The 14,108-nt window shown below is 49.9% G+C and overlaps 1 protein-coding gene across 1 annotated transcript in view; it reads left to right on the forward strand.

The window, feature by feature from the left end:
• The window catches only part of LOC140392306 (scavenger receptor cysteine-rich domain-containing protein DMBT1-like), an 80,914-nt gene that overhangs the window by 20,126 nt on the left and 46,680 nt on the right, over positions 1–14,108 (forward strand). Inside the window, exon 2 of the mRNA XM_072477622.1 lies at positions 8,604–8,754. Within this exon, the coding sequence (XP_072333723.1) occupies positions 8,604–8,754 (151 nt within the window). The remainder of the gene's footprint in view (positions 1–8,603; positions 8,755–14,108) is intronic.

Here is a 14,108-nt window from a genome sequence, read left to right on the forward strand (position 1 = left end):
CTCTCCATGCAGCTTCTCTACTGAGTAGTACTACATTTCCGTATGCTTCACCTGATGTCTGTGTCTATTTATTTACATTGTGTATTTATGTACGTCTTATGTTTTTCATGTATGAAACAATCGGTCTGGACTGTACACAGAACAATACTTTTCACTGTATCTTGGTACACGTGACAATAAATCAAATCCAATAAACCCAAATCCAACCAACTACTAGTCTAATAACTCTAGGGGAAGCCAGGGCAGGCAAAACAAAGGTTTGTTTCTGGAACAGAAAATAAACCACAATCTCGGAGCACAATGCTATTGTTCCTGCCTGGGACCATCGGAAACTCTGCTCAGGGTCTGGGTCGCAATATTTCAGCTCCGTCTCACAAGCCCCGATTGGACGGGCCTTCACCAGCTCTCTACGGGAATCTGTATTCCACGGACCGCATGGGGAGATTAATCAATGATCCCCTTGGTCTTCATGGGAGTTATAACATCCCCCCCTTAAGTCTCTTTCATCCCTGTTGCTCCCATGACAATAAGGCCTCTTGCCCCTTTTTGCAACAGGTGGGGTTGGACCGGGAGTATGAAGTGGTCAGGTGACCTTTGCTTCCTCAAGGAGCGCCTGAGGGTCACTGGTGCAGGTTCAACATCAGCTCTGGCCACCGAGGGTAGACCAGTTTCTTCAGCCAGCAGATCGGACCCTGAGTCTTCACTATTGGGGGAGACGGCCCTCCAATCCACCAGGCGCTGTTGCCTGCTGCCAGAGATGGCTGTGACTGGAGTCGGAGATGTTTATTCAACTGGGGCAGGCTCTCTACTCCTAAAGCGGTCCAGGACTTTTCCTTAGATCTTATCTTTGTAGGAGATAGGTGCTATCTTCTCTAATACTACTCCGGGCCTCGTGCTGTTATTATTTCTCTTTTGACTCCTGTTTAGACTCCGCCTTCCCCACCAAATTGGGAAACAGCAGGCTCAGCCTATCAGTCATCATCGCATCAATAGTTCTGCTGAGGTGACCCCATTGTGGCATGGGGTGTGGTACAATAATCAAATAGGAATCATGACAAACTTGTCTTCATGGATCGGGTTGGCTGTTTCTTCATCCCGTATTTTAAAGTCTGTACTGTCCACTTTGGCAGATTATTGGATGATGGGTGATACGGCGCAGTTCAAAAGTGTTTGATACCATTCGATTTCAGGTACGCCTGGATCCCCGTCAATAAAGGGGATAAGAGAGGGGAATATCAGATATGTTTTGTGTGTGAGGGAGAGAAGAATATACCAAAAACATTTCCTTCTACAGTGTTCCATCAAACACTCAGTGAGCAAGTACAGCATGGGTTAGATACAGAATAAAGCTTCCTCTAACCCCTGCCCATCAAACAGTATCAGGACCCTAACGTCACGGGTTATAGACATAATAAAGTCGCACAATCTTCCATCATCGAACAATCCCAGGATATGAATAGAGGCAGTTTAATGCTCATTCTACATTATTCACTCCGGGAAGGTACAGCATGGATGAGATACAGAGTGATGCACGATCGATTGCACAGAGACGAGAGTTGAGGCTTTATTACTCTAAGATGTGTGGCCTCCTATAGCAGCTGGCGAAAAGGCTGCTGTATAGGGAGCACACATATTTATACTCCGCCGACTGGGTGGAGCCAGCAGACAGGGACTACCCCCGTACCTGTAGTACAGGGCCTTACCACACGTCTCCTAATATATACAACAGTGGTGATTACCATATTCACCCCCTGTTAAAATTGAGTCCGGCGGGGGTGGTGGAGAACTATATACAGAGCAAGTTTAATATACAGAAGCGAAAAAATAAAATATTTCTTTCTGAAGTCCAGTACAAGGTGGCTTGATAGTCCCGAACCAATTATAGATTTAGCCGGTCCAGGGCCTTGATGTGGCGTTGGGAGCAACGCAGTGGTGGCGGCAATTCCGGTGTTGGTCTGGTCCTCGGTGACTCCGGGAGTGTGACAAAATCCTCTTCATCCTCGGGCGTGGGCAGGGGGAGGACAGATGGTCCTGGGGGGGGGGGGTGGAGCCGGGCCGGAGGGGTGTGTGTGTGTGGAACCTGCTGGTGCCAGGTCCCTGAGGGAGACAGTATCCTGGCGGCCGTTGGGGTACGCTACGTAGGCATACTGGGGGTTACCGTGGAGTAACTGCACCCTTTCAACCAACGGGTCCGCCTTGTGGAGTCGAATGTGCCTATGGAGGAGTACGGGTCCTGGAGCTGCGAGCCAAGTCGGGAGCGACACGCCGGATGTGGACTTCCTGGGAAAGGCAAAGAGTCGTTCATGGGGTGTGTCATTAGTGGCAGTGCATAGTAGCGACCAAATGGAGTGCAGTGCATCGGGGAGGACCTCCTGCCAGCGGGAGGCCGGGAGATTTCTGGACCGTGGGGCCAGTTGGACGGCCCTCCAGACTGTCCCATTCTCCCTCTCCACCTGCCCGTTTCCCCGGGGGTTATAGCTGGTCGTCCTGCTGGAGGCGATACTCCTGCTGAGCAGGGACTGTCGCAGCTCATCACTCATGAAGGAGGATCCCCTGTCACTGTGGATGTAGGCGGGGAAGCCGAACAGCGCGAAGATTGCGTTGAGGGCTTTGATGACGGTGGCAGACGTCATATTGGGGCATGGGATGGCGAAGGGGAATCTGGAGTATTCATCGACCACACTGAGGAAATATGTGTTAGGGTCGGTGGAGGGGAGGGGCCCTTTGAAATCCACGCTGAGGCGTTCAAAGGGGCGGGAGGCCTTCACCAGGCACGCGCTGTCCGGCTCGTAGAAGTGCGGTTTGCACTCTGCACAGACCTGGCAGTCCCTGGTGATTGCCCTGACTTCCTCGACGGAGTAGGGCAGATTGCGGGCCTTTATGAAATGGTACAACCGTGTGACTCGCGGGTGACAAAGGTTATCGTGCAGGGTCCGAAGTCGGGCCACCTGTGCGCTGGCACATGTACCTCGGGATAGGGCATCTGGGGGCTCGTTGAGCTTGCCGGGGCGATACAAAATCTCGTAGTTGTAGGTGGAGAGCTCGATCCTCCACCTCAAGACTTTATCATTTTTGATCTTATCCCGCTGTATGTTATTGAACATGAAGGCTACCGACCGTTGGTCAGTGAGGAGAGTGAATCTCCTGCCGGCAAGGTAATGCCTCCAATGCCGCACAGCTTCAACGATGGCTTGGAGTGCCGAATTTCGGAGGCATGAAGGGTGCGGGAAAAGAATGCCACGAGCCTGCCTGCCTGATTGAGCGTGGCGGATAGGACGATGTCTGATGCGTCGCTCTCCACTTGAAAGGGCAGCGTCACATCTACTGCATGCATCGCGGCCTTGGCGATATCGGCTCTAATACGGTTGAAGGCATGTTGAGTCTCGGCTGTCAGGGGGAAAAGGGTGGACTGGATGAGTGGGCGGGCCTTGTCCGGGTAGTTTGGGACCCACTGGGCGTAGTATGAAAAGAACCCCACGCAGCGTTTGAGGGCTTGGGGCAGTGGGGAAGGGGGAGATCCATGAGGGGGCGCATGCGGTCAGGATCGGGCCCCAGAACTCCGTTCTGGACCACATAGCCGAGGATGGCTAAGTGGTTCGTGCTGAATACGCACTTCTCCTTGTTATAGGTGAGGTTTAGGGGAGTGGCGGTGTGGAGAAATTTGGCAAGGTTGGCATCGTGGTCCTGCTGATCGTGGCCGCAGATGGTGACATTGTCTAGGTACGGGAAGGTGGCCCGCAACCCGTATCGGTCGACCATTCGGTCCATCTCCCTTTGGAAGACCGAGACCCAGTTGGTGACGCCAAAGGGAACCCTGAGAAAATGGTAGAGGCGGCCATCTGCCTCGAAGGCAGTGTATGGGCGATACACCTTTCGGATGGGGAGCTGGTGGTAGGCGGATTTGAGGTCTACAGTTGAGAAGACCCGGTACTGTGCAATCTGATTGACCATATCAAATATGCGTGGGAGGGGATACGCGTCGAGCTGCATGTACCTATTAATGGTCTGGCTGTATTCCACGACCATTCTGTGCTTCTCCCCAGTTTTCACCACTACCACTTGGGCTCTCCAGGGGCTGTTGCTGGCCTCGATGATGCGTTCCCGAAGCTTACGCTGGACCTCGGACCTGATGAAGGTCCTGTCCCGGGTGCTGTACCGTCTGCTCCTGGTGGCGACGGGTTTGCAATCCGGGGTTAGGTTTGCGAATAGGGAAGGTGGGTTGAACTTTAGGGTCGCGAGGCCACACACAATAAGGGGTAGTAGGGGCCCGCCGAATTTCAAGGTTAGGCTCTGGAGGTTACACTGGAAGTCCAGGCCGGGTAGCAGGGCAGCGCAGAGGTTGGGGAGGACGTAGAGGCGGAAGCCGCTGAATTTTATGCCCTGGACCGTGAGTGTGACTATACAGTACCCCCGGATCGCCACGGAGTGGGATCCGAAGGCCAGGGAGATTCTTTGATTTGCGGGGTGTACCCCAAGGGAGTAGCGCCTTACCGTATCTGGATAGATGAAGCTTTCGGTGCTCCCGGAGTCCAGCATGCAAGAGGTCTCTGGCCCATCGATCTTCACGCTTGTCGAGGCGGTGGCTAGATTGTGCGGGCTAGACTGGTCAATCGTGACCAAGGCGAGTCGTGGCTGGTTGTTGCTGGTGTCGAACGATGGGGTTCCCGGGGGGGCACGGGTCCTGGAACAATGGTGGTGCCCATGTGCCGTGGGGAAGACAAGATGGCGGCGCTAGGAGATCCTGAGGTGGACAAGATGGCGGCGGCCACAGGCCGCATGTGGCGGGGTTGAAAAAGATGGTGGCGCCCATGGGCCGCACGTGGTCCGAGAAGGGGAAGATGGCGGCGCCCACTGGCCGCGCGTGGTCTGAGGGGGAGAAGATGGCAGCGCCCACTGGCCGCGCGTTGTCTGGGGAGGAGAAGATGGCGGCGCCCATTGTCCGTACGTGAGGAGGCCGGGGCAATAGCGGCGACTGAGCGGACCTGGCACACCGCAGCGAAGTGCCCCTTCTTGCCGCAGGCCTTGCAAAGGGTGGTGCGGGCCGGGCAGCGTTGGCGGGGGTGTTTCTGTTGCCCGCAGAAGTAACATCGGGGGCCCCCGGGGTTGGCTGGCTGGTGCGTGGCACAGGCGTATAGACTGGGTGAGGCCCCCGATGGGGTGGCCGTCTGCGGAGTCCATGATGTGTTGGAGGGGTGGGCCATGCGGCTGGGGGTGTAGGCCTGAATATTGCGCAAGGCGACCGTCATCAATAGCGCCAGTTTTTATGTTGCTGCGAGGTCGAGCCCCCTCTAAAAGTCGCTGGCGTATGAGGTCTGACCCTATCCCTGTAACGAAGGCGTCCCGCATGAGGAGGTTCGAATGTTCCGTGGCCGTGACAGCCTGACAGTCAGTCACAGTCTCTGACCAGAGGAATTAAAGCACACCAGAAATCCTCTACGGACTCACCAGGGAGTTGACTGCGAGTAGAGAGTACGTGTCTGGCGAAGGGCGTGTTCGTCTGCTGGGCGTAGTTCTCTTTCAGTAGCGCCATGGCTTCATCATAGGTCAGCACGTCCTGAATAAGAGGAAAGACGTTGGAGCTCAGCCGAGAGTAGAGTATCTGGATCTTCTGAGCTTCCGGGATTGGGTCTGGTGCAGACCTGATTTAAGCTTCGAAACAAGCTAGCCAGTGTTGAAAGTCCTTTTTGGCGTCGCTTGATTGCGGATCCAGCTGCAGGCGATCCGGCTTGATGCGGAGGTCCATCTTCTGAAAATCTTAGAGTAATAAATTGATGCCCGATCAATTGCACAGAGACGAGAGTTGAATACAACTGAGGCTTTATTACTCTAAGATGTGTGGCCTCCTACAGCAGCTGGCGAAATGGCTGCTGTACAGGCAGCACACATATTTATACTCCGCCTACTGGGCAGAGCCAGCAGGCAGGGACTACCCCCGTACCTGTAGTACAGGGCCTTACCACACATCTCCTAATATATACAACAGTGTTGATTACCACACAGTCACTGTCAACCATCCCTCGCACAGTTACTGCAAATGTTAGGAAAGCATTGATGTCATTGGGGGTGGTGTTTACGTCATTTAGGAGCTTGATGTCATTTGAAGCGGCCCACCATGTCACTACAGGGCAGGGTGTGATGTATGGGCCCTGTGATCTCCCTCTTTGCGGGACCCCAAAAGTGTAAGTCCTCCTCTTGCTTGCTCAGTTCAATGATGTTGCTGCCCACAGCAGTAGTTCAAAGTCCTAGGAGAGTCATTATGGTACCACTACAGCCAGGATGTCTAAATTGATTCTAAGGAGTAAAATAGAGACAAATTATGCGAGAAAGGCTGTCAGAACAAGAAGGTGCAGAAGCTAAGCAAAATGATAAAGAGGTTAGATGTGAGCAAGCTTCTGGAAACAATTATTCAGGATCGAATTAGTAGTCATATAGAAAAATGTGGGTTGATTAGCAAGAACCAGTATGGATTTCTAAAGGGGAAATCGTATTTGACTAACTTGCTGGAGTTTTTTGAGGAGCTAACAGAGAGGGTCAATGAGGGGAATCCTGTTGATATGGTGTACTTTGACTTTCACGTTATAGCTCATGGAATAAGTGGGCCTAGCAGCAACATGGATACAAAATTGGCTGATAATAGGAAGCAGAGAGTAATGGTCAATGGATATTTTTTGGGCAGGAGGGAGATTTGTGTTGGTGTTCCCCGGGGGTTGGTATTGGACCCTTGCTTTTACTGATATATGTTAATGGGATAGATCTTGGAGTGCAGAGGAAAGTTTCAAAGTTTGCCGAATGTACAAAACTTGGAAGTATTGTAAACTGTGAAGAGGACAGTGTAGAAATTCATGAGGACATAGGAAAGTTGATGGAGTGGGCACATTGGTGGCAGATGATGTTCAATGCCGAGAAGTGTGATATGATGCATTTTAGTTGGAAGAACATAGATGGACAAAGGCCGAGACTCTTCGTTTGCTCCCATCAGGAGACAATTCACTATCCTTCGCTATGCAAATTTATGCATGGCACGGATTATGAGGAATGACCAAGGGAATCATACTATCGGGCCGCCATTTTGAGCAAGTGGCCCTATAGCGAGATATTGCGGCTGGCCACCTCCCGCCTGCATTGCACATTACCCCCCTATAACCCCTCCCCCCCCCCACATTGTAGATCAGCCCCCCACCCCCAGATTGTTTGGTCCCCCCTTCCCCCAAGTACGGGGTGACCCGACCTGCCCACCCCAGGGGGACCCCCACATAGACTCCCTAAATAGGGAAACCCATCACAAACAACCCAGAAATGCGACCACTGTCAGGAAGCCCCCCTTAAAGAGAGACCAGTCAGGAAGCCCCCCCAGAAAATACAAACTTGTTAGGAAGCCCCCCAGAAAAGAGACCCCTGTCTGGAATCTAGAGAGCAGACCAGACAGAGGCAGTGAAAACAATTGCTGTTGTAACACTCACCTGGGCAATACACCTTCTTCCTCAGACACAGGAAGCAGTACATCTCAATTCCTGGAAGGAGAAAACAGTGACCTTTGTTTAAGCCCCTCAGATCATTGAACTGCTAGCCATTCATTCATTTCCCTTCGTGGGCTGTGATTCACAGCTTCCATACACACACACACAGCTGTGAGTCTTCCTTCATTCATCTTTTTCATTGTTCAGTAACTCTGAACACAATGTTTACAAACATCAACCACTTCAAAGAGAATTGAGTGCTGTGAATTTCCAGCAGAGCACTTCAAAATCACTCAAGCGGAAGGGTGTGCTTGGAATGTACTTCTTCGCAGTAGCAATTCTGTGATTCAGTGATGTAAATGATTTAGAAATTGAAAGACAAATGAAGAGACAGTTACAGGGTGAAAAACATGTTTTCATAGACCATAAGAAACTAAACAATCAGGTGTATTTACCTACATCAGTTTGTGAAGTGTTCAGAGGAAGAGTCAAATTGGACCCAAACCATTTACTCTGTTTCTTTCTCCACAGATGCTGCCAAGCCTGAGTTTTTCCAGCACTTTCTGTTTTTAGTTACAATGTGTTAATCTGGTCAATAGTCAGTCACATTCTTGAACAACTTTGTTTGGTTTACCAGTGCATATCCATGTTAGCTGATCAATTGTGACAGCTGTATGACTGCAGTTAGCTACATCACCATCTCTGTGTTAAATAAAGCAAAAATCATAAATGAAAGGCTTGCAATATGTCAATTTAAGAATTACTTTATTTACTTTCAGGACTTTCAAATGTGCAATATGCCTGACAGTCAATGATTTATTTTAAGTGCACGCAATGTTGCAATAAAAGCAACCAGGATTTTCTTCCCCAATCTCCATCCAGTGAACTCAATGGGATTGCAAATTTGTGGATGTTTGAAATGAACAACATTAGGCTCTGCTGCAATGTCCCCGACAATTATGGGGTGTGTGAAAGTTCAGCTAAGTTATTCACATATCAGCTCGTTGAATGAGGTACAAGAGTGTGATGGGAGCTCATCGAATTATACCTCAGTGCGGGGTGAAATTACTCAGGTGAGGAGGTAAAATTATTGAAAGAGGATCAGAGTTTACATTAATCATTTCCTCATTTTATCATTGCAACTAGATGAAATAATATGTGGAGGGAGGCTTGAGAGTGACAGCGGATCATTTACCAGCCCCAATTATCCGGAACCGTATCCAAATAATGCCCAATGCATTTGGTACATACAAGTGGCCAATCAAGACAGAATAACTCTGAATTTGGATGGTTTTCAGTAAGTATCAGCCTCCCCGCGAGGCCTCGACCGGGCGCTGTTTAGTTCTGGTCCACACAAACATGGACCAGTCGTAACGGTACTTGGAGTGGGAGGGGGGGATTTGTCCCAAGACCATTGGAGACCTCCGGTTGGTCAGGCTCTGGGCAGGGTGGCACTCTGGCACTCCCGCTGACACCTGGAAATCTTGGCACTGCCAAGCTGGCAGGGGAAGAGATAAATTGAGTGCAGTAGTGGGGCTTCTGGAAGCCGCAGTGGGGCTGCTAAGGGGAGGGTCAAATGATTGAGGCTGCCTTTTAAAATGGAGCCCCGATCTGCGAGTACTCTTCCTGCTCTGCCACGCTGACGCTCGTCAATACAGGAAATGATGTAAGTGCAAATTCGATGGAGCGTTCCTTGCCGAGGCCAAAGAAAACCGCAAAGAGCCGTTGAATAGCGGAGTGTTTATCGGCGCTGCAGTTGCTGAGAAAAATCCCGCTAAACTCGCCCGAAAGCGAACTCTGATTTTTTTTTTTCCCCGTTAAATTGGGCCCAAAGACTTTGGGCAGGATTCTTCATTTGGGATATTATGTTCTCCTCTGGAGCTGAATTGCAACCGGTTTACAATCCTCTGAGAGCACAAACTAGTAAGCAATCCCGTATTCCTTGCCATTTATGCATGGCGTGAAATATAAGGTATTCCTGGGAAATCTCGCTATCGGACCACCACCTTGAGCAGGTCCCCGATAGCGAGGTCCCACAGCTGGCCACCCGCCCCCTCCCCACACTGCAAATCGGCCCCCAAACCCCCACCCCCACCCGCACCGCACAGCAGCCCCCCACCCCCAGATTTCCTGGATGCCCCCCCACCCCCAGGTACGGGGTTACCCAAACCGCCAAGCACCCCCAGGGATCCCTGTAATAGGTAGACCCGCCACAGGGACCCCTGTAATAGGGAGACCCATTCCAGGGACCTCTGTAATAAGGAGACCCCCTACAGGGACCCTTATAATGGAGACCCCAGACAGGGATCCCTGTAATAGAGAGACCTCCATAGGGACCCTGCAATATGGAACCCCCCCAGGACCCCTGTAATAGGGGCCCCCACGGGAACCCCTATAATTGGAAGAACCCTCACAGGGAACTCTGTAATAGGGAAACCCCCTCAGAGACCCATATAATAGAGAGACCCTGTAATAGGGAGACCCCCCTGGGACCCTGCATTAGGGGGACCATCCTACAGGGACTCCTGTAATAGGGAGACCCCCACATGGACCCAGTAATAGGGAGACCCCCCACAAAGGCCCCTGTAATAGGGAGACCCCCCACCACAGGGGCCCCTTGCTTAGAGGGGCGCCCCCCCCCCACATACCCCCCCCCCCCCAGAAAAGAGGCCTCTGTCTGGAAGCTAAACAGCAGTCCAGACAAGTGCAGTGAGAAGAATTACAGTGGTAACACTTACCTTGCAGCTCCACCTGTCTATACCTGGAAGGAGAGCAGCTGTGACCTGCCTCTGGTTCCCACAGGTCCATTCATTCACCTCCCTTCATGGTTCAGTGGCCTCAGACATGAAGCCCCAATGTTTGTAAACATGGACCACATCAAAGACATCAAAGAGAGATAAGTGCATTCTAAGGACTAAGTGCATTCCAATAACTCAAGCATGTGATTTCACTGCACTTACCTCTCTTTGATGTGGTCTCTGTTCACAAACATTGTGGTTTCACCACTTAGGCCACTGAGCTGTGAAGGGGGATGAATGAATCAAAGCTGGAGGTGGTTTGTAGAATTTGGCAATCACAGACCACTACTAGAAAGCTATGAATAGCTTGCAGCCAATGGGTCTGTGGGAATCAGACACAGGTCAAAGCTGCTCTCCTTCCAGGAATGAACAAGTGGAGCTGCAAAGTAAGTGTTACAGCTGCAATTCCTCTCTCTGTCCCTGTCTGGACTGCTCTCTAGCTTCCAGACAGAGGTCTCTTTTCTGAGGGAGTTGGGAGGGGGTGTGGGATATGGGGATCTGTGGGGGGGACTTTAGGCGAAGGGTCCTTGTGAGAGGTCTTATTATTACTGGCGTCCTTGTGGGGGTCTACCTGTTACATGGGCCACTATGGGGTGTCATCCTATCACAGGGTTCCTGGGGGGGGGGGATCTGGTAGAGGAGACATGGGCAGGCAGGGCGGTGTGGCCTTCGGATAAGCTTGGATGGTCTCTACCAGCGTGGTTCTGGTGTGGTGGACCTTATGGTGGCCCAAGGGGGCAATTACTGCTGGTAGAGATGACAAGTGGTCCATGCCCACGTGATTCCTGGCCGTGGGGTCCGTAGAATCACAGAGGGCCAGACCATTGGGCGTCAGGCCGGCTAAATAGTTGGAAATGGGTCATTAAGACCCAATTGCGTTTAGTTACATGCTCCTACTGGCGTGCAACGTGAATCTCGTCCCAGCTGCCAGCAGGATGTCAGAGCATCACGATCGGGTCAGCAGCTGTCATCGATCTCGATTTTGCCCCGACACCCAATTTTCCGTCCCATCGGGGAACCCGACCAAGCATCCCAGGATGGAGAATTCCGGCCTTTGTGAATGTTCTCTTCACTCCCTAAGGCCATGCATGCTCCTGCAATATTGGACACCATGAATCCAATCAAAATTCTTGCACAGATTGAAAATTGGGCCATATGCTTCAGCTGGAACCTAAACAGCTGTTAACCTGCTGAAGTATTGGCCTCAAAGATTGGAGAAATAATCAGATTACTTCCAAATATTGACGGTTGCTGATCCCTGCTCATCTCTAAGGCCTCCATCTGGAGATGGTCAGTAGGACAGCCAGTGAGCCCGCACTCCATGAGCCAATAAAAAAAAATCAAGAGTTAGTAGCTAATATTTGATCCTGACAAGCCTACCACTAAAACACAATGTACTGCCCGAGTCAAACATCTTTCTGATTCTATTCTGATTACTACCCGAGCCACGTGCCAATTGGCATAGGGTTGAGAAAATTAGAGAAGGTAACACGTGGCTAAAGGAGTGGTGCGGGAAAGAGGGATTCCATTTCATGGGGCATTGGCATCAGTACTGGGGCAGGAGGGACCTGTACTGTTGGGACGGTCTTCACCTGAACCATTCTGGGACCAGTGTTCTAGCGAATAGGATAAATAGGTTGGTCACAAGGACTTTAAACTAGCAAGTGGGGGGGAAGGGAAATGTAAAGCTATGGACAGTATAATGGTTAATGGAGATCAAGGCAGCAGGTTACGTGACAGGTTATTATGTAGAGATATGGGTTCAAAGACAAGGAAAATTAGGAGAAAGGGTAAGAGGAAAAATAAATTGCGAAAAGTTACTGATCAAGGTGTTAGGATTCATAACAAAGACATAAAAAACAGCATAAGTGTACTTTACCTGAATGCTCGTAGTATACAAAATAAGGTAAATGAGTTGATGGCGCAAATCATCGTGAATGACTATGATTTAGTGGCCATCACTGAAACATGGTTAAAAGATGGTCACGACTGGGAGTTAAATATCCAAGGGTATCAGACTATACGAAAGGATAGAATGGACGGTGAGGGCGGTGGTGTAGCTTTGTTGTTTAAGGATGGCATCCGGGCAATAGTAAGGGATGATATTGGTGCTATGGAGGACAAGGTTGAATCAATTTGGGTGGAAATCAGGAATAGTAAGGCGAAAAGGTCACTGATAGGAGTAGTCTATAGGCCACCAAATAGTAACAGGATGGTAGGGCAGGCAATAAGCAAAGAAATAACGGATGCATGTAGAAATGGTACAGCGGTTATCATGGGAGATTTTAATCTGCATATCGATTGGTTTAACCAGGTTGGTAAAGGCAGCCTCGAGGAGGAGTTTATAGAATGTGCCCGGGATAATTTCCTGGAACAGTATGTAATGGAACCTACAAGGGAACAAGCGGTCCTAGATCTGGTCCTGTGTAATGAGGCAAGATTGATTAATGATCTCATAGTTCGGGATCCTCTTGGAAGGAGCGACCACAATATGGTGGAATTTAAAATACAGTTGGAGGATGACAAGGTAAAATCAAACACTAGTGCTTTGTGCTTAAACAAAGGCGATTACAATGGGATGAGAGAAGAACTAGCTAAGGTAGACTGGGAGCAAAGACTTCATGGTGAAGCAGTTGAGGAACAGTGGAGAACCTTCCGAGCGATCTTTCACAGTGTTCAGAAAAGGTTCATACCGACAAAAAAGAAAGACTGTAGAAAGGGGAAAAATCGACCGTGGATATCTAAGGAGGTGAGGGAGAGTATCAAATTGAAGGAAAAAACATACAAAGTGGCAAAAATTAGTGGGAGACTAGAGGACTGGGAAGTCTTTAGGGGACAACAGAAAGCTACTAAAAAAGCCATAAAGAAGAGTAAGGTAGACTATGAAAGTAAACTGGCTCAGAACATAAAAGCAGATAGTAAAAGCTTCTATAAATATATAAGACAAAAAAGAGTGGCTAAGGTAAATATTGGTCCTTTGGAAGATGAGAAGGGAGATTTAATAATAGGAGACGGGGAAATGGCTGAGGAGCTGAACAGGTTTTTTGAGTCAGTCTTCACAGTGGAGGACACAAATAACATGCCAGTGACTGATGGAAATGAAGATATGATAGGTGAGGACCTTGAGATGATTGTAATCACTAAGGAGGCAGTATTGGGCAAACTAATGGGGCTAAAGGTAGACAAGTCTCCTGGCCCTGATGGGATGCATCCCAGAGTGTTAAAAGAGATGGCTAGGGAAATTGTAAACGCACTAGTGATAATTTATCAAAATTCACTAGACTCTGGGGTGGTCCCAGAGGATTGGAAAGTAGCAAACGTGACACCACTGTTTAAAAAAGGAGGTCGGCAGAAAGCGGGTAATTATAGGCCGGTAAGCTTAACTTCGGTTGTAGGGAAAATGCTGGAATCTATCATTAAGGAGGAAATAGCGGGGCACCTGGAGGGAAATTGTCCCATTGGGCAGACGCAGCATGGGTTCACAAAGGGTAGGGCATGTCTGACTAATTTGGTAGAATTTTTTGAGGACGCTACCAGTGCAGTAGATAACGGGGAGCCAATGGATGTGGTATATCTGGATTTCCAGAAAGCTTTTGACAAGGTGTCACACAAAAGGTTGCTGCATAAACTAAAGATGCATGGCATTGAGGGTAAAGTGGTAGCATGGGTAGAGGATTGGTTAACTAACAGAAAGCAGAGAGTGGGGATAAATGGGTGTTTCTCTGGTTGGCAACCTGTAACTAGTGGGGTCCCTCAAGGACCAGTGTTGGGCCCGCAGTTGTTCACAATTTACAGAGATGATTTGGAGTTGGGGACCAAGTGCAATGTGTCAAAGTTTGAAGACGACACTAAG

Source organism: Scyliorhinus torazame, chromosome 16 (genome assembly GCF_047496885.1).
Source record: "Scyliorhinus torazame isolate Kashiwa2021f chromosome 16, sScyTor2.1, whole genome shotgun sequence".
Lineage (NCBI taxonomy): Eukaryota > Metazoa > Chordata > Chondrichthyes > Carcharhiniformes > Scyliorhinidae > Scyliorhinus > Scyliorhinus torazame.